This window comes from Protopterus annectens, chromosome 12.part0 (assembly GCF_019279795.1).
Source record: "Protopterus annectens isolate FY-2018-M chromosome 12.part0, PAN1.0, whole genome shotgun sequence".
In the NCBI taxonomy this organism is placed as follows: Eukaryota; Metazoa; Chordata; order Ceratodontiformes; family Protopteridae; genus Protopterus; species Protopterus annectens.
In genome coordinates, this window is record NC_056746.1 from 1,257,328,081 (window position 1) to 1,257,346,385 (window position 18,305).

The window sequence follows — 18,305 nt, forward strand, 5'->3', positions numbered from 1 at the left end:
TGTCTCTCTTGGCCAGGGGCAGTCACCACAAGTTACCTCACCAGGTGGATCTTCTCACACTAAACAAGGGGTCTCTTATCAATCCTCACTTGTCCACTTGCCAACTGTCGCTGTGGGTGATAGGAACTTAGATCCCTTTCAGGCACCTCTTTCCTGCCGACATGCTTCAAGTTCTGCGGGAGGCCAGGAAACCCACTACCCGAAAATCATATATGTCCAAATGGAAGCTATTTTCCATATGGTGCTTCTCTCATCATCAGGATCTCTATCTGTAGAGGATACTCAATTCTCTCTCTCTCATTTGTGTCATCTACTCTATGCTGGGTTAGCATGTTCTTCAGTTAAAGCTCACCTGTCTACAGTTTCTGCTAGTCTGTCCTTAACTCCTCCTCTGGCCTCTTGATTTGAGGTCAAGCAATTTCTTAAAGGCGTCCTTCATGTCAAGCCTCCCAGGAAGCCTGTTCCACCTTCCTGGGACTTCAGTTTTGTAATTAAATAAAAAATTGACCCCGGCTTCTTTTAAGCCTGCTTCTTCAGCTGCCTTATAGTGTGTCTAAACTTCAGGCTGTCATGGCTATTCCTCCTTTGTTAGTTTTTCACAGAGACAGGGTGTCTCTTCATACTAATCCTTTTATGCGCCACGTGGTCAGCGAGTTGTGCTTTAGTCTGTCTATTCATTTTCTTTCCTTTTTCGCAGTCCTGACAGTGAGAAGGTTCTTTTCACACCTTGGATTTGCATAGACAGCTCAGATATTTGAATAAAACTAAATTATTTGCAAATCTGAGCAACTTTTTGTTTCCTTTAATCCCAAGACTTTGGGTTTGGCTGTTTCTAAGCAAGCCCATCTGTTCATGGATTTCTTTTTGTTTTTTTTCTTAGCAAATGTTTTCATCTGTAAATGTGCATTTTTACTAGGGCACTTCCCTCCTTGCTTTCTTTTTCAAGTTTCTGGATACCCATCCCATACTTGAAGCTGCAATTTGGTCCTCTGTTCATACTTTCACTAAGCATTACAAGTTGCATATTATTTCTAGGGCCAGGGCAGGTTTTGCTAGGGCCATCCTGCATCTGTTTGGAGAGGGCTGTTTTGTACTTTTCTTCTACCAGGCTTCCTGTTAAGCTGTTGTACTCTTCCTTGGGTAAATAATAGTGCATAATAGTGATATGGAAGGACGTGGCACAGTTATGTAAAATCTTAACATAACACTAGATATCCTTCTGTTGCAGTATTCAGTTCCTCCCTCCTACCTCCTCTGTCCCAAGTCTTGCCCTGTATTTTTTTTTTATCTCCTAGCCAAGGGGTTCCTGTTATTTTTCCTTCTGGATGTACATGTTCTCCATGTCCCTGAGGGTATTCTGTTCCTCGTGAGGCTTTTCAGTTGCGAGTGTGTGATCCGTACGTCGCCTTTGTGCCCAGTGTCTTGCCTAGGGAGCATACGTGTGGCGTACGGTGCCTATAAAAAACTAAAGGCTTTGGTATACTGGCTGTAGCTCCTTAGGTAAACGATGCAGCAATGAAGAGAAGGGGCATCTACCGTTATGGTAAGGTTTTACACAGCTGTACTTATGTATGTGTCAAATCATGTGGACTGTGCATATAGTTTTTTTCTGTACCAGTTATGTCATGGGTTGTTTGAAAACACAATATATTCTCATTTCTTTAGTGCTTTGCTACACATTAATCTCTTTCTAAACAGCTAGAAGACCTATTTATTCCATTGTGGTATAAACATTTAGTTCATTATTCTATTTTGTTGCTTAATGTTATGCTGTTTAGTTTTTTTTTTTTAATTTTTTGCTTCTTTAGCTTTTTTCCAAGACCTTTGTTGGTAGAGTGCCTCCTCTTTGCCAGTTCCTGCATTCCAGAGAGTAAGGTGTGTGATGCATTTTGTTGCATTTAGGCTGCTCCCAATACAGCTGAGCAAGATTAAATCCATGTATCTGTACAAACGTCTTACCTGCTGAAAATGATCAAGTCAGGGGACTTACCTTTTCCTCAGGCTAATTTCCGTTCATTTTATGAATCTCAAGTAGTATTGAGCCCATTACTTGAGTATGCACACAGCTGCACTTTACTGAATTGAGCATTACCCAGTTTTCCTCTCTGACAAGTAAAACTGAACAAGTATGCTGTTCCTAGGTGTTGGTTTGTAGTGCCATGATATTTGATTGAGGAGCTAGGTGGCATGGCCTCATTGTTTTCTCTGCCTGATAGCTTACAGAAGCTAATGTATTCATGCAGATTCTGTGCCTCTGTATGTAATTCACACACAAAGAATGGTGAAGATGCTACGAAATTATCTGCTGTTGCACTTAGCATTTTCCCATCTAAGAGTGTATACTGGATTATGAACTTTTGCTGTAAATTTTGCGTGTTGAATATTTTTCTGTAATCATGATGTATTATTCTTACAGCAACTGGCTTTGCCTCAGCACATAAAGATCACTGTGACCAGGAAAACCTTGTTTGAGGACTCTTTTCAACAGGTAATGAACTTCAGATTTTCTGTGTGTCATGAAAGTGATAAACCACTGTGAAATGGATTACTCTTTTTCTGTATTAAAACATAAATGACAACAGTGGGTTAACGTGATCATGAATGTGAGAAGCACATTTTCCAAAGAAAGCTTTCTTAGATTGTATGTGTGTGTCATTCTGGTCGATCAGTCACTGGTCTGTCCATGGGGTCTGTTTTTCCTTCTCTCTCTCTCTCTCACACACACACACACACACACACACACACACACACACACACACACACACACACACACACACACACTCTCACACACATATGTGTGGTGATTTTGACTGAATCACAAATTACTAGAAATGTAGCTTTGGTTAAGCTTCTGGTGTCATAAGGGCATCCAGTATCTGTCTGCCTGGGGTGACATGATCGACAGACCACGATGCTTTGCCAGAGATGGCCTACACCTGTCACCCTTGGGATTCCAGATACTGGCTAAGGCTTTTGCCACCCTATAGTGCCTTTTTTTAGGCAAGGTTCAAATGACAAATTCACCATCGTAAAAGGTGCAACCGAGCAAAATCTGAGGGTAATGCTACTCAATGCTAGAAGTCTAAACCTCAAAATGCACTCACTCGAGGCACTCCTTAAAATGGAGAACATCGACATCTGTGCAGTGACAGAGACCTGATTCAAGGCTCCAGAGAGCACCCCTGTATTACCAGGCTATAATTCATACCACACCTTTCAGCCACCTAACCTGGACTGAAACACTAAAGGCAGAGGCTTGTCCGTATTCATTAAGGATATCCACACCTCCAGGCTAGCTCCTCAGCATAATGCATCCGAGATTATTCTAGTGCAACTAACTCTGGGCAAGACCGCAATCCAAATTGTAGCTTGCTACAGATCCCCCACCATGCCTCAGGATTCCCACTCCTTTCTTGATACACTGGAAAATATTAGGGTACAACCCAACACCCTAATGGGTAATTTTAACTACCCCACCATTAACTGGGAAAACTACTCGTGTACCAACTCTTTTGCTCAACGTTTTCTGGAATTCATAAATTCCAATGCCTTGGATCAACTTATCCACACCCCCACCAGGGGCAGCAGTATCCTAGACCTGATCATTACCAACATGAGCGACTGATGTTCCACACAAGAGGTCAATTCGTCAGTCAGATCCGACCACAAGCTAATCACCCTAGACATCCACATCCCACCTCCACCCTCCATTAGGTAAACCACCGTAAAAATGTCTCCAAAGCCAACTTCTCAAGACAGAAATGGCAAACTTCACGACACCCATGCAGACGGACAATAGAGGTACGACTGAATCCTACCAAATGCACTGTATAACCACTTACACGAGTGCATGGATCATGCTATCCCTAACAGAACCAAGATGCTCTCCTCCAAAAAAAGGAAACCAATCTGGTGGTGCCCTGCCATAAACAATCTCTACAACAGAAGAAAGTGTTGCAAAAAAGAGTAAAATCCCATGATTGGAGGAACTCCCTGGTCAGCCTCAGTAAGAAGCTGAGATCCCTCATAAAATCCTCAAAGCTAGTTACAAAAACAAAATTGACACTGATTCTAAAGACAACCACAAAGCAATCTATAGCTATGTCAAGAATCTCAGTGGCAACACTCAGATCTGCTCTGAGTTGCAGCACAATGGCACTAAATATACAGAACCAACTGATATTGACAACTTCATGGCAGATAGGTTCAGTGCCAACTTTACCCCCCTCTCACCCCCTGAAGGGCCCATGTCTATACTGGAAGAATGCAAAGTTCCTGTAATCATGGCTGCACAGGTAAAAAAAGCACACTTTCCAAAGCCAAGAACAGCAGCATCCATGGGACCTGACAACATCTCAGACTGCGTTCTACATGAACTACAGAACAAACTGGCACCCAACTAAATACGATGTTCAGTCATAGCCTCACCTTAGGCTTTGTGCCCACTGAATGGCGCACAGCGACGGTTATCCCACTCTGCAAAGGGGGAGCCACCATGGACCCCGGGAACTACCGCCCCATTAGCCTGGTCTGCAAGGCCATGCAACGTATCATCATGAAACTTATTAACAAAGACATTGGTAATCTCCAGACTCTGGACCCCACCCAGTTCGGGTTTGTAAAAGGCAGATCATGTCTCCTAAACCTGATAGACATCTTTGAAGCAGTCACCAAAGCCGTAGATGAGGGGAAGATGGTTCACACAGCCTATTTAGATCTCGCCAAAGCTTTTGACACCATCCCCCACTCTGGAATTATAGATAAACTCGCCAAACTAGGTATAAATCCCTATGTCACAAGATGGGTTGCCAACTGGCTCACTGACAGAACCCACACTGTAAAAGTAGCAGACTCCAAATCTGACTTCAGACCAGTGACAAGTGGAGTACCACAGGGTTCAGTCCTGGGTCCTCTCCTGTTTGGTATCTACTCTGAAGTACAGGCTAACACAGAAGATCTTTGGCTAGCAAAGTTCGCAGTTGGCTGCAAACTAGGAGCCATAATCGAAAATCCTAATGATGTGGACATCCTACAAAAGGGCCTCACTGAGACAGATGTCTGGTGTAAAAGCCATGGCCTCAAACTGAATGCCAAAAAGTGCATTGTCATCCCCTTTGGTAAAAACTCTGAACCCATTAACTACCACATAGGTGGTAGTCTACTTAACACCGAAAGTATGATGAGACCTTGGGACACAGGTGGACAGCAGTGTCTCCTTTGATAATCACATTGCCACAGTAGCCTGGAAATCCTTCTACATGGCACACCTCATCACAAAAGGTTTCTCATCCAGGAAAAATGCTCTAAGGACCTAAACTTTGTCACCACAATAAACAGAACATGCTAGAGGGATAGATTCCTGTCCCAGAGACTTCCCATACTCTGGAACAAACTACCTATCTGTATCAAACAAACCTTCTCATTAGCACTCTTCAAGAAAAATCTTGATTGGATGGGAAATAGGAAATTCACCCCGGGGATCACTTCTGTGGCTCTGCTTGACAGGGGCACAGGAAAATAATTTTCTTGGGTGGCGAAAGTCAGGGTACCTTTTTGGCTAGGCTTATATAGGCCCTAGGGCCAATAGCCTAGTACCTACCTATGAACCTATAATCACCATACGGATCACTGCTCTAGTAGTATTTATTATCTATGGGAATTGGTCACAGATTACATAACTTTTGAACATCCCTTGAGCAGGGGTGAGCTCCTGCTCACACATTCTAGCGTGTATGTAAATGAGATATCCTTCCATTCACTGGTTTTAATATTCCTTATGTCTGGGATTCCCTGTCTCTGGTACCCGACATCCGGCCACTATACAAAAAACAACTGTTGCTTTAAGGTACTTCATACATCACATGTATGCTCCTTACATAGTGTGGGGCATAAAGGTGACATCCGGACATAACCATCCTCAGAACTTTTGCCGCCAGTCCAAATGCATCTCTCATAGGTTCATAGGTTCATACTAGGCTATCTGCCCTGGGGCATTTATAAGCCTAGCCTGAGTGTGTTTGGCTTTCGCCACCCTTTAACTTGAGTTTGCTGTGCCCTTTTTAAGGTTAGTTTACTGTGCCTCTATCTAGCAATGACACAGATGTAATCCCCGGGGTAAACCATCCACTCATCAAGATTTCTCTTGAAGAGAGCCAGTGAGGTGCTCTGCCTAACATGGACTGGGATTCTCTTCCAGAGCGACGGGAGCTTCTGGGTTATGAATCTGTCCCTCCAGCATGTTCTATTTATTTCTGTGCTGAGGTTCAAGTCCCTCGAGCACGTGGTTCTAAGGGATTTAGATTTTCTGAGATGGAGCATGTCCATTAATTCTGGGTTTGACATAGCTTTGTATGTCAGGCATAGATCGCCTCAAAGTAGGCGGTATGCAACTGAGTAGAGCTGGAGTTTTTTTAACCGGGCAGCATATGAGATCTGTTTGAGTCCCTTGATCCTCTTTGTGAGGTACTTTTGGGGTCTTTCTAGTTGCTGCAGGTGTCGGGTAAGGTACATCCCAAAAGGGGCATTGTATTCTATGATGGGCCTGATGAGGGATGAGTAAAGGGGTACTATTACGTCACTTGATCTGGATGTGAATCCTTTCGTAATAAGGTGGGCTATCTAGAAGGTCTTTCTAACCACTTTGGCAATGTGGTTGTCAAAGGAGAGATTGCTATCAACTTGGGTCCCCAGGTCTCTAATTACTACTTCCGTACTTAATGGGTTACCACCTGTGTGGTAATTTGTGGGCACTTTGTTTTTGCCAAAGGGTATGACTATACACTTGGCGTTTAGATTTAGGCCATGGCTCTGGCACCAGTTATCTGTCTCTGTGAGACCTTTTTGGAGGATGTTCGTGTCAGCTGGAGAGTCAATTATGGCACCCAGTTTGCAGTCATCTGCGAACTTGTTCAGCCATAGTCCTTCCGTGTTGGCCTGTACCTCAGAGAAATATATGCTGAACAAGAGAGGTCCCAGGACAGAGCCTTGTGGGACACCACTTGTAACCAGTTTCGAGTCTGACATTGCTCCGGCAACTCTGACTCTGTGGGTTCTGTCTTTGAGCCAGTTAGCAACCCATCTTGTGACATAGGGGTTTATATTCAAGCTGGATAGCTTATCTATGATGCCCGAGTGGGGTATTGTGTCAAATGCCTTTGCAAGGTCCAGATAGGCTGTGTGGACTACCTTCCCTTCATCTATGGCCTTGGTGACCGTTTCGAAAAAGTCGACCAGGTTCAAGAGGCAGGATCTGCCCTTGACAAACCTGAATTGGGTAGGATCTAGTGTCTGTAGGTCCCCAATGTCATTGTTTGAGTTTCATGATGATCCTCTCCATGGCCTTGCAGATAAGGCTAGTCAGGCTTATGGGGCGATAGTTACCAGGGTCCGTTGAGGCACCACCTTTGTGGAGTGGGACCACTGTTGCTGTACGCCATTCTTTGGGTACATATCCTGTAGTGAGGCTGAGATTGTACAGCAGTTTTATGTGAGGGTTTAGTTCTTCCTGGAGTTCATGTAGGACGCAACCCGGGACACCATCTGGTCCCATTGAAGCAGTGTTTTTTGCTTTGGAGAGGGCGGCTTTCACCTGAGCATCTTAGATGTCAGGGAGGCTGCACCCTGCTGGGATAATATTTGCTCTTTTTGGGGGGAAAGGGGGGGGGAGTTTGCACTGAACCTGTCTGCCAGGATGTTGGCAATGTCTGTGGGTTCAGTGTATTTTTTGTCATTTAGAATCAACTCTGAGCATATCTGGGAGTTGCATCCCAGGTTCCTAACCTAGCTAAAGAAGGCCTTGTGATTGTCTTTAGTGTCATGTGCAATTTTTCTCTCGAAGCTGGCCTTGGATGTTTTTTTTGCTAGTACTGATCAGAGATGTCTTCCCTTTTAGGGATTTTGCTCTATCATGCAGTGGCTTCCTCCTTCTGTTGTACAACTTTTTTATGGCTGGGGTCCACCAGACTGGACGCCTGCCTTTGGACGATTGGGTCTTGGTTTTGTTTGGGATAGCATGATCCATGCATTCTTGGAGGTGCCCATAGAATGCGTTTATATAGGATTCTGTGGTTTGGGCCGTAGTTTCCACTGGTCTGGGGGCCTAGAAGGATTCCACCTCGGTTTTGAGAAGTGTGAAGTTCGCTTTTGAGAAGTTTTTCACTGTGGTTTTCTGGGCTGGGGGTGGGGTCGGGATTTGGATATCCAGTGAAATTAATTTATGGTCTGATCTTACCAATGAGGGGTATACTTTTGGTGTGGAGCATAGGGTCCCCATGTTGGTGATGATCAGGTCAAGTATGTTTTCCCCTCTTGTGGGCGTTGACTAGTTGTTCCATGGCATTTGAGTTTATAAATTCCAGGAACCTTTAGGATAGGGTGTTGGAGCTTGAGTAATGCTCCCAGTCTATGTTTGGGTAATTGAAGTCACCCAATATAATGGTGTTTGGAGAGATCTTCATGTTCTCCAATGTTTTCAGGAAGGCCGAGTGGGATTCCTGATTTTGAGACGGAGGTCTGTAGCATGCTATAAACTGAAAGGTAGTTTTGCCCACTGTTAGTTGCACATGGATGGTTTCTGATGCTTCGTGCAACGCCACTAACCTGGAGGTGTGGGTATCCTTGATGAATGTGGATACTCCCCCCTCCCTTTGTGGTTCGGTCCGAGTTTTGGGGCCAAAAAGCATGATATGAGGTGTAACCTGGTAGTGCTGGGGTACTCTCTGGAGCCTTGAACCAGGTTTCTGTCACTGCGCAGATATCTATGTTCTCCATACTGAGGAGAGCTTCAAGTGCATGCATTTTGAGGTTTAGACTTCTGGCGTTAAGCAGCATTACCCTTAGTTTCTTGTTCTTTGTGTTTTCTATGGAGGTGGGTTTGTCTTTTGAGCCTTGCCTAAACTCTCGATTGTGTGTTTGAATGCCTTCATCCTGTTTACTGGTTTCCAAGCAATTGCAGATAAGTGCCCTGTTGGAATTTCATTTTTTCTTGACTTTTGGTTACTTCTGGGGTTTCATGTCATCCAGGAAGGGTAAATGCCCATGCAGGAGACATATTCCCCGTATGGACTGCCGCGAACAGTGTTTATTTTGCCAACTTTTTCCTTCTCTCCACAAACTGCCAGTGAGAGGGTGGTGCATACTTTAGATTGTGTAGACAACTCAAATTTTATTTGCATAAGACTGTCTGTTAGAAAATCTGAACAGTTCTTTGTATCTTTTCATCCTAGGTTTAGCTGTATCCAAGCAAACTATTTCTTCTTGGATTTCAAAGGCTTTGTTGTGTTATACTTTTCATGGTAAGAGCCTTCCTTCTTCTGTAAAGGCTCAATGTTAAGTTGTCATTCTCGCATTCATTCTTGCTGGATGGGTTCGGAGCCGATCCTCGGCTCCGACTCTGCCTATACTATAGCTCAAGAGCTATTTTTACCGGCTCGAGGCAGCCCTATATCCCACAATACCATGCGCTAGCTCCCCAGATCTCGTTTGCCGCTTCGCTACGAGGTTGTCTTTTTTTACCGGCTCAGGTCAGTAAGGAGTTTTACTTAATTGAACTAGTTTTCAGGTATTTTTTTTCCCAGTAGCTATCTTTGTCTAGGTCCCTACTGATTACCTTATTCTTGAATCCCCTTCTTTTGTAGCCCTTCTTCCCTTCTTTAGTTCATTTTTTATCTTGGGCCTACGGGCTTTACCTCAGTTTCCCCACCCCTTCCTATCTGTGTGTGTGGGTTTAGTCAGTTCCCTTAACTATTTTTATATTTAATTTTAAATTGAGTGTGTGTGTGTGTGTGTGTGTGTGTGTGTGTGTGGACTGACTGTGTTTTTTTTTACTGTGGTCAAGACTATGTCCAAAGACTCTAAGGTCTCGGGATTCAAGAAGTGTGACTCGTGCTGTCAGAAAATGTCCCTGACAGACGGTCACACTTCTTGTGTCTATTGCTTGGGGCCTTTACACCTGCAGGACTCTTGTTCCGTTTGTCACGGATTTAGTTTGAGTCCTGCAGGAGAGGCGTAACAAGCTTATTCTAAGGGGCTTGTTAAAGCCTGATGACTCCCCGTCCAAGTCTGGTTCGGGGAAGTCATCAAAAACCGCCAAACCCTCGGCTCCAGCTTCTGAGTTGAGGGCTGGCGTTATCGAGATGGCTCCGACCTCTGTTCCGGCTGGCTCTGAGGCGAGCAAAGTGGTTTCCGCTCCGAAACCATCATCGGAGCCGACCCCAGTGGGCAAGCGCTCTAGGTCCCCCTCCCTAGAGTCCGTTAGATCGGCTCTGAGATCCCCTCTCTTATCGGAGCGGAGTCATAGGACTCATTCATCGAGGTCATCTAGGCTTTCTGACCATGACATCGAGAGGGTGGTCAGTAGACTCATAAAATCTCAGGCACTGGCCCAAATGCTCCAGAGCCCATCTCAACAGACTGTGGCTCCTTCGATACAATTATCTATTCCTCCTCCTCCGACTCATCACTCGAGCTCGGAGCCAGAGTTTCTCGGAACCGTGACCTTGCCTACGTCGGAGCCGATACTTCCTCCTTCGGCTCCGGTGTCGTCGGCTCCGACCTCTTTATTGGTTCCGTCCGTGGAGAGGTCCGGGCGCCGAGACTCCATTGTCGGCTCCGAGGGGACGAGTGGCATCGGACCCTTGTCCGACCCCACTCTCCCTCTCGGAGCTTCAGCTCTGGATAGTTCGGCCCCGACATCATTCTCGGAGCCTTCTCTGTCGGCTCCGGGGTTGGTTCCGGTCTCTTCGGAGCCGGTGCTACCTTTGGTGTCTGATAGGGGAGCCTTCGAGGTGATGAGGAGTGTGCTGGACCTAGTGTCCACTCCAAGGTTAAGTTCTGCGGCTCCTCCCTCCATAGTGCCTGTTACGGTCTCTGGCCATTCTCTTGCACCTGTCAGCAGAGATCCAAAGCCTGGGGTACCCACTTTGGGTGTCTCCTCCTCTTCCGAGGGCTCCCCTGAAGTTTCAGGGGAACCCCCTAGGAAAAGAAAGTGCAAGAGGAAGCACATAGACTCCCCCGAGTCTGTCACGTCGGACACCGACTTGGATGAGTCGGAAGGTTCCCCCAGATCCCCCTCTGAGGATGTCTCCTTTTCAGACATCCTGGAAATCCTAAGACAGAGGGGAAATTGGTCCACTCTCAAACCTTCCGAGGACGAGTCGGTTTACCTTGATGCTTTTGGATCTCGCCCTTCCACCTCCTGGGTGTCTCCCCCTTTCGACCCACTAATGGAGGTAGTGGCTAGAAAGGCGTGGGCAGCTCCTGATTCAATGGAACCTACCCCTAGGAGGCCTTCTAAATTTATTTCTGCACCAGATGATAAATCCTTTCTCACCAAAGGTGTTTCAGTTGATGCTATGGTGGTAGCAGCAGCCACTAAGAAGGAATTGGCTGATCCTTCTGTATCTGTTCATCCTCCTAACAAAGAGTCCAGGACCATGGACGACAGGTACGGCAAGCGGACCTTTGCTTCAGCGACCTTTTCTATGCGATCGCTGAACTATTTATGTCATTTCACCCGCCTTCAAAGAGACTTGCTCAAAGAGCTGGGTGAAACGGTACGGGATCCTTCTGCTGCGGGGTTTAAGGACAAAATAAACTCTCAGCTGGCTACCCTGAACTCCATTGTTAACTCCTGCATGCGGCTAATTTCTTATGCAGCCGATGGAGCGAGTAGGGTCGCTGGTACAGGCGTTGCGTTAAGACGTCACGCTTGGATGCGGCTCTGTAACTTTGCCGATCCCTTCAAGGCGTCCTTCACTAACACCCCCTTTGATGGTTCGGAATTGTTCGGACCTCAAGTGAAGAATACCCTCACCAGATGCGAGCAAGATGGTAAAACTCTCTCTGCTGTGGGAGTCAATTTTTCCACGCCTTCTAGACCTTATCCTAAGGGACTGAAGGGGGGAAAGATGTGGTTCCGCAAACCCCAGGGAGTCGCACCTGCCGCACGTGGTGATTTTCCCCCTAGAGGCAGAGGGGGAAATAACAGACGCCGCCCCAGAGGCAGAGGGGGGGGTCCTCAGAACCAGGGTTCTAGGGAATCTTTTCCTGATCAACCCTTTCAGCATCCCTGAGAAGCTGCCCGACTGTCCGCCTTCGGAGGCAGTCGGGGGAAGATTATCTCTGTACCCGGAAGCCTGGCAATCCCTCTCCCAAGACACATGGGTACAGAAGATCATATCCGAGGATTACAAAATCCCCTTTACCATCCCCCCGGTACAATCTCCAAAACCCCTACCAGATGTACCACCCGCACAAAGGGGTCAGGCTCAACTAGAAATAGAAAAGCTATTAGCAAAAAGAGTCATCCAGGCAGTCCCAGCAGATCAGCTAGGGTCCGGAATTTACTCCAGGTTCTTTTTGGTACCAAAAAAGACAGGAGAATGGAGACCTATTTTGGATCTCAGCAGGTTAAACAAATCCGTGCTAAAGACAAAATTTCGGATGGTAACACTGCAGTCCATTCTACCCTTTTTGGGCAGAGACAACTGGATGTGCTCGTTAGACCTCCAGGATGCGTACTACCACATAAAGATACACAGACGCTCCAGGAGGTTTCTCCGCTTCCGGCTGGGAGTCGGTCATTTTCAATTCAGAGCCCTGCCCTTTAGTCTCACCACAGCCCCCCGGGTGTTCACCAAATGTTTGGCAGTGGTCACGGCTCACCTGAGACAGAAAGGATTCCAGGTGTTTCCATACTTAGACGACTGGCTCATTTCCGCTACCACCAAACAGGATCTCATAATGGCCAGGGATTACACTATTCAGCTTTGCAACAGTCTGGGTATTTCTATAAATTTTGCAAAGTCCTCCTTGTTGCCTTGTCAATGTATAAACTTTATAGACGCCGTATTAAACACCACAGAAATGTCTGCAACACTACCACCCCAGAGAGTGGCAGACATAAGGCGGAATGTTCAGACCCTGCTTCAGCCCAACAAAGTCCAGGTCAACCGAGTATTGAAAGGGTTGGGCCTCATGGCGGCGGCGATTCTTCTACTTCCATTCGCCCGCTTCCACATGAGGCTCCTTCAGTGGATGCTCTTTTCTCAGTGGTCTTTTCAACAGCTACCAATGACCCACAACATTTGGATAACCCCATCTTGCAAGAAACATCTCTCCTGGTGGATGGTTTCCCCTCAGCTTTTTCAGGGCAGACCCTTTGTTCTCCCCCTTCCAGTTGCCACTGTCACAACGGATGCCTCCCTGATCGGGTGGGGGGGCATTATCAGGGCAGGACGATCCAGGGCACTTGGCAACAGTCAGAATGCCACCTGCACATAAATGTCCTGGAGATGAGGGCGGTGCTTTTGATGTTGCAAGCCCTTCAGAGTTCTCTTCCCACGGGGACTATAGCAATTCAGACGGACAAATATGTCTGTGGTGTGGTACATAAACGAGCAGGGCGGAACAAAGTCCTATCCCCTCTGTCGAGAAACACTCAGACTTTGGCAATGGGTGATTTCATCTCAACGGTTTCTGATAGCAACGCACATCCCCGGGAAATCCAACGTCATAGCAGACAGATTGAGCAGAACTATCCTCATGCCTCACGAGTGGTCTCTAAATCAAGCGGTAGCAGACGGAATCTTTCGGAAGTGGGGTCAGCCTTGCTGCGACCTTTTCGCAACTCCCCAAAACAGCAAGTGCCTCAACTTCTTCACACTTTTTCCTCTGCCAGGCCAACGCCTCAGAGACGCTCTTGTTCACGTTTGGTCCCGGGGTCTTCTCTATGCTTTTCCTCCTTTTCCGTTGATCCCGCAATTAATTCAGAAAGCAATCGCATTGAGATCCAAAATGATCCTCATTGCCCCGTTTTGGCCTCGACAAGTTTGGTTCCCGTTCCTGCACAAATACCTACAGGAACAGCCTTGGCATCCGGAACCCCTTCCGGATCTGTTGACCCACCTCACGGGCAAGCTGCATCAGTCTCTACATTCCATCAACCTCACAGCTTGGTTGCTCCACTTCCAGCCATAGCCAGGCTTCCCCTCATCTCTCCTCCTGTCAGTGATATCATTCTGGCCTCCCATAAGTCCAATACTAGGAAGACTTATGCTAGTAAATGGAAGCGTTTTTCATTCTGGGCGCAAAATAGGTCCTTAGATCCTTTTCATGCACCCATTCATGAGGTTCTGGACTTTCTGGCGGAGCTTTTTCATTCTGGATCATCGGCCACTATCAGAGTACAATTAGCGGCCATTGCTAATTTTCATGTTGGACTCTCAGAAGCAAATATTATGTCCCACAAACTCTGTAAAGCTTTTCTCAAGGGCATCTTTTTGCTCAGACCTCCAGTAAAAGATCCACCTCCACAATGTGACTTGAATTTAGTTCTATCCTCACTAATTCTGCCCCCTTTTGAACCTGCAGCTTCTTGTTCCCTCAAACTACTTTCTTGGAAAACGCTGTTTTTAGTAGCTATAACATCTGCCAGAAGGGTCTCGGAACTCCAAGCCTTGTCTGTCCGTCCTCCTTATTCGGTTTTCCATAAAGACAGGGTAACTCTCAGAACAAACCCTTCCTTCCAAAAGTGCTATCGGAAGCAAATTTAAATCATTCTATTGACTTACCTGTCTTTTTCCCAGACTATACCAACAGAGCTGAACAAAAATTACATTCATTAGATGTTCGCCAATTACGGTATTACCTAGACAGGACAAAACAATTCAGAAAATCAGATCAGCTCTTTATCTCTTATGCGGCAGGTAAGAAAGGGCTTCTGGTTTCGAAAATTACCCTTTCCAGATGGCTGACATCTATTATTACCTTGGTCTATGAGTTGAGGCACAGGCAACTTCCCTCTAGGCCTAAGGCTCATTCAACCAGGGCTCTATCAACTTCAACGGCGTTTCAAGCAAGGTTACCACTAGATGCCATTTGTGCAGCGGCTACATGGGCTTCCAAACATACTTTTATTGCTCATTACAAGCTTGACTTGGCCTCCAGAAATAGAGCTGATTTTGGTTCCACTGTACTCAGGAGTCTGTTTCATTGAGCCACCCAGGACTAAGATGCTAGGGACGCTGTCCCATCCAGCAAGAATGAAGGCGAGAATGACAACTTAACATTAAGAAGTTATGTCTTACCATAACGTTCCATGTTAGTTGTCTTCTCGCCTTCTTTCTTGCGTCCCTCCCTCCTGCCCCCTAGCCTGGACAGACTCGAGATTGAGTCCTTTCTTTTTGGGGATACTATATGTTGCGTCTTTTCCTGGTATCCTTAGTGTTGCTATCAGGTAATCTTCTAATAAAGAGGGTTATAATATTTATATTATAAGATTGTTGTTTATACTATGTCTTAGCTTCCAAACGAGATCTGGGGAGTTAGCGCATGGTATTGTGGGATATAGGGCTGCCTCGAGCCGGTAAAAATAGCTCTCGAGCTATAGTATAGGCCGAGTCGGAGCCGAGGATCGGCTCCGAACCCATCCAGCAAGAAAGAAGGCGAGAAGAAGACAACTAACATGGAACGTTATGGTAAGACATAACTTCTTATTCTACTAGAGTTGTGGCTTCTTCTGGTGCTTACTTCAAGTGGTTGGATACCAAGTCTATTCTTAAAGCAGCTACCTGGACTTCTGTGCATACGTTTACCAAACACTAAAAGTTGGAATTGATGTCTGGTTTTGCTAGGGCCATCCTTTATGGCTTCTTAGAGGGCTCTGCTGGTCCTTCCTCCTCCAAAGTTTCTTCTTGAGCTTTAGCACTCTGCCAGATGTAAGAAATATTGCAACCAGTGAATGGAAAGACATAGTACAGTTGTGTAAAATCTTACCATAACAGTAAATGTCCTTTCCTTCACTGTTGCAGTATCCACTCACTCCCTCCCTCTTCCCCCAGTCCATTTCCTTCCTGGATGTGCTGGTTACCTCTTGGTTTTCCTTGGACTGGTGTTGCTACTGGGGCTATCAGTTCTGAGGATGGTACGTCCGGACATCACCCTTATGTGCTATGCTACGAGAGGAATATAGATGTGAAGTGTGGCATACCTTAAAGCAAGAGTAGGCTTTTGTATACTGGCCAGATGTCGGGCTACCCAAAGCAGGGAATCCCAGTGAAGGAAGGGACATCTACTTTTATGGTAAGGTTTTACATAACTGTACTTTCGCTTTAGTTGTACCAAGCAGTCAGATGTCTGAATATCTGCCTATCTGTCTCATTCATGCTACACTAAAAGAAAGTTAAGTACCCAGTTTGGGGAGACACACTCCCTTTTGTCACAATTTGACTTCTTATTACTGTTGAATTGCTGCTTTCTGATGAGATTGTTTATTGCCCAAGATTTTCCCAAAGTTTATGGCATTCAAGTGTGTGTGCGCGTGCGTGCGTGTTCAGGCATGAACAATGTAGAAGCCATAAAAATTGATTAAAGAACCTGTATGCAGAGGGTTCTGCCATGAAAGAAGGGCAGTGGACTGTGTAAGGTACTACACTGTCCACCCCCAGAATCACTGCCATGTAGAGCTCTGCTACTGCCTACCATAGACAATGGAATCCTGCCCCTCATTTCCACTCCGGCTTCTTTTGAAGTGTTAGAAACATCCTAGCTGGCTGCTATGGCTCCTCTGTGCATCTGATTGGTGTCTGCCTGGCACATATTTTGGTTGCGCCACAGGGTCTGTTTTCTTAGATAAACTAATCAGTCATTTAAGTTACTGCAAGGGGCCCATCTTTATTGCATGGTTTCAGGCAGATGCTTGCCCTCCAAACCCAGTGTAGTAATGGATGTCTGAAGACTGGATGCCTGACTTGCTGATACCCCATCCTTAGGCTTTGCCCCTTTTGATTATAAAGATTAAGGAGTCAGTGGTGACATAATACAGAAATAGTCCTCTGGTTACTTGTCCCCCACTTGTGGAATGGGTCTCCCAGCCAAAAGAGAGATGGTGTAACTTCACACAAGTTTCTCGGACTTTGATTTAAATTATGTAAACCTGGTTTAATGTGCTCAGATCTTCTCACTTGTACAGTATGACATGGACAGTAATGAAACTGTTGTGTAAGACTTGCCTTCCAAAGGATGTCTATGCTTGTGAAACCTTGACTCCTCTTCTTTCGGCTTTTTCCCGGGTAGGGGTCGCCACAGCGGATCACCTGTCCGCTCATGATTGGCAGTGGAGTTTTACGGTGTCGAGTTGTCAGCCCGGTGCCCAACCTTCCACAGAAGGGGCACACATGCACACACTCGCACCTAGGTCCAATTTAGAGTGTCCAATCCACCTACAGCATGTCTTTGGGATGTGGGAGGAAACCGGAGCACCCGGAGGAAACCCACGCGCCCACAGGGAGGACATGCAGACTCCGCACAGAAGGCACCCCAGCTGAGAATCAAACCAGAGAGCCTCTTGCTGTGAGGCGGCAATGCTTAACCACTGCACCACTGTGGCCGCCCTTGTGAAACCTTCACTCTAATGGGTGAGATTTCATGAGGATGGAGGGGGGATTAATGAGGTTTTAAGAATCTCATTAAAAGGTAACCTATACCTGTGGGGTAACAGAGAGCCTAGGCCAAAAGCTGTTCACCAGTATTCCGATCATTTGAGGATACCTTCCAAGACAGCATCCCTAGAACTACATTCAAAGCCTCAAGCCCTTAAGAAAATGTTTAGGTGTTACAAGATGTAGGATTCTTGTAAATATTTGTTGCATCTCTTAACACTGTTGGGAACCTTAAGCAGGCCATATTTCTCAACACCCACTATAATAATGAACGAAAGCTGAGTGTTGAACACTTGAAAAGAAAATGTTGTATATCCTCTACCCCAGACACGAGTAATACATTGACAAACAAAATTGATTAACAGAAAGTTAGCATCAGGCTTATGAAACTCCTGACCAAGCCTTAAGGAACAAGATATGTGGATTAACCCAGACAGCTTCTAAGGTGAAGAAGCACTCCATTAAATATTGGTATGATACTGTCCATACTTGTCACTTCAAGGCAGCTTCAGAATAGGCAACTTTAAGCATGCCCTCCTGTGAATTCAACCCCTTTCTGAGAATGTTAAGAGGTGGTAGCAGGGCTGGATACAGCACTGGCTTGAATGGAGAGCCAGTGAGAGACTTCCTGGAGTTGTTGTCAAAGTTAAAATGGAGCAGTGAGGTCTTTAAGGAAAAGCAGCCACAGTACCATGCAGAAGATGTTTAGCCTCTGGATCAACTAACTGTAAGTAAGTGTGTAGTGTTTCTGTGCATGTGGGAAAGGAGTGATTCCACCTAAGAGCCTTTGGAAAAAGAATGCCTCCACCATAGAATTGTTGCCATGTTAGGAGAATATCTGTATCCAGTGTTTATTTTCATCTGTTC

The 18,305-nt window shown here is 45.9% G+C and overlaps 1 protein-coding gene across 4 annotated transcripts in view; it reads left to right on the forward strand.

Moving 5' to 3' along the window:
* ITCH (itchy E3 ubiquitin protein ligase) overlaps window positions 1-18,305 on the forward strand; it is a 2,580,358-nt gene that overhangs the window by 1,349,963 nt on the left and 1,212,090 nt on the right. For all 4 annotated transcript variants that reach the window (XM_044090275.1, XM_044090277.1, XM_044090278.1 and 1 more), the window contains exon 15: window positions 2,417-2,488. In XM_044090275.1, coding sequence (XP_043946210.1) covers window positions 2,417-2,488 — 72 coding nt within the window. The remainder of the gene's footprint in view (window positions 1-2,416; window positions 2,489-18,305) is intronic.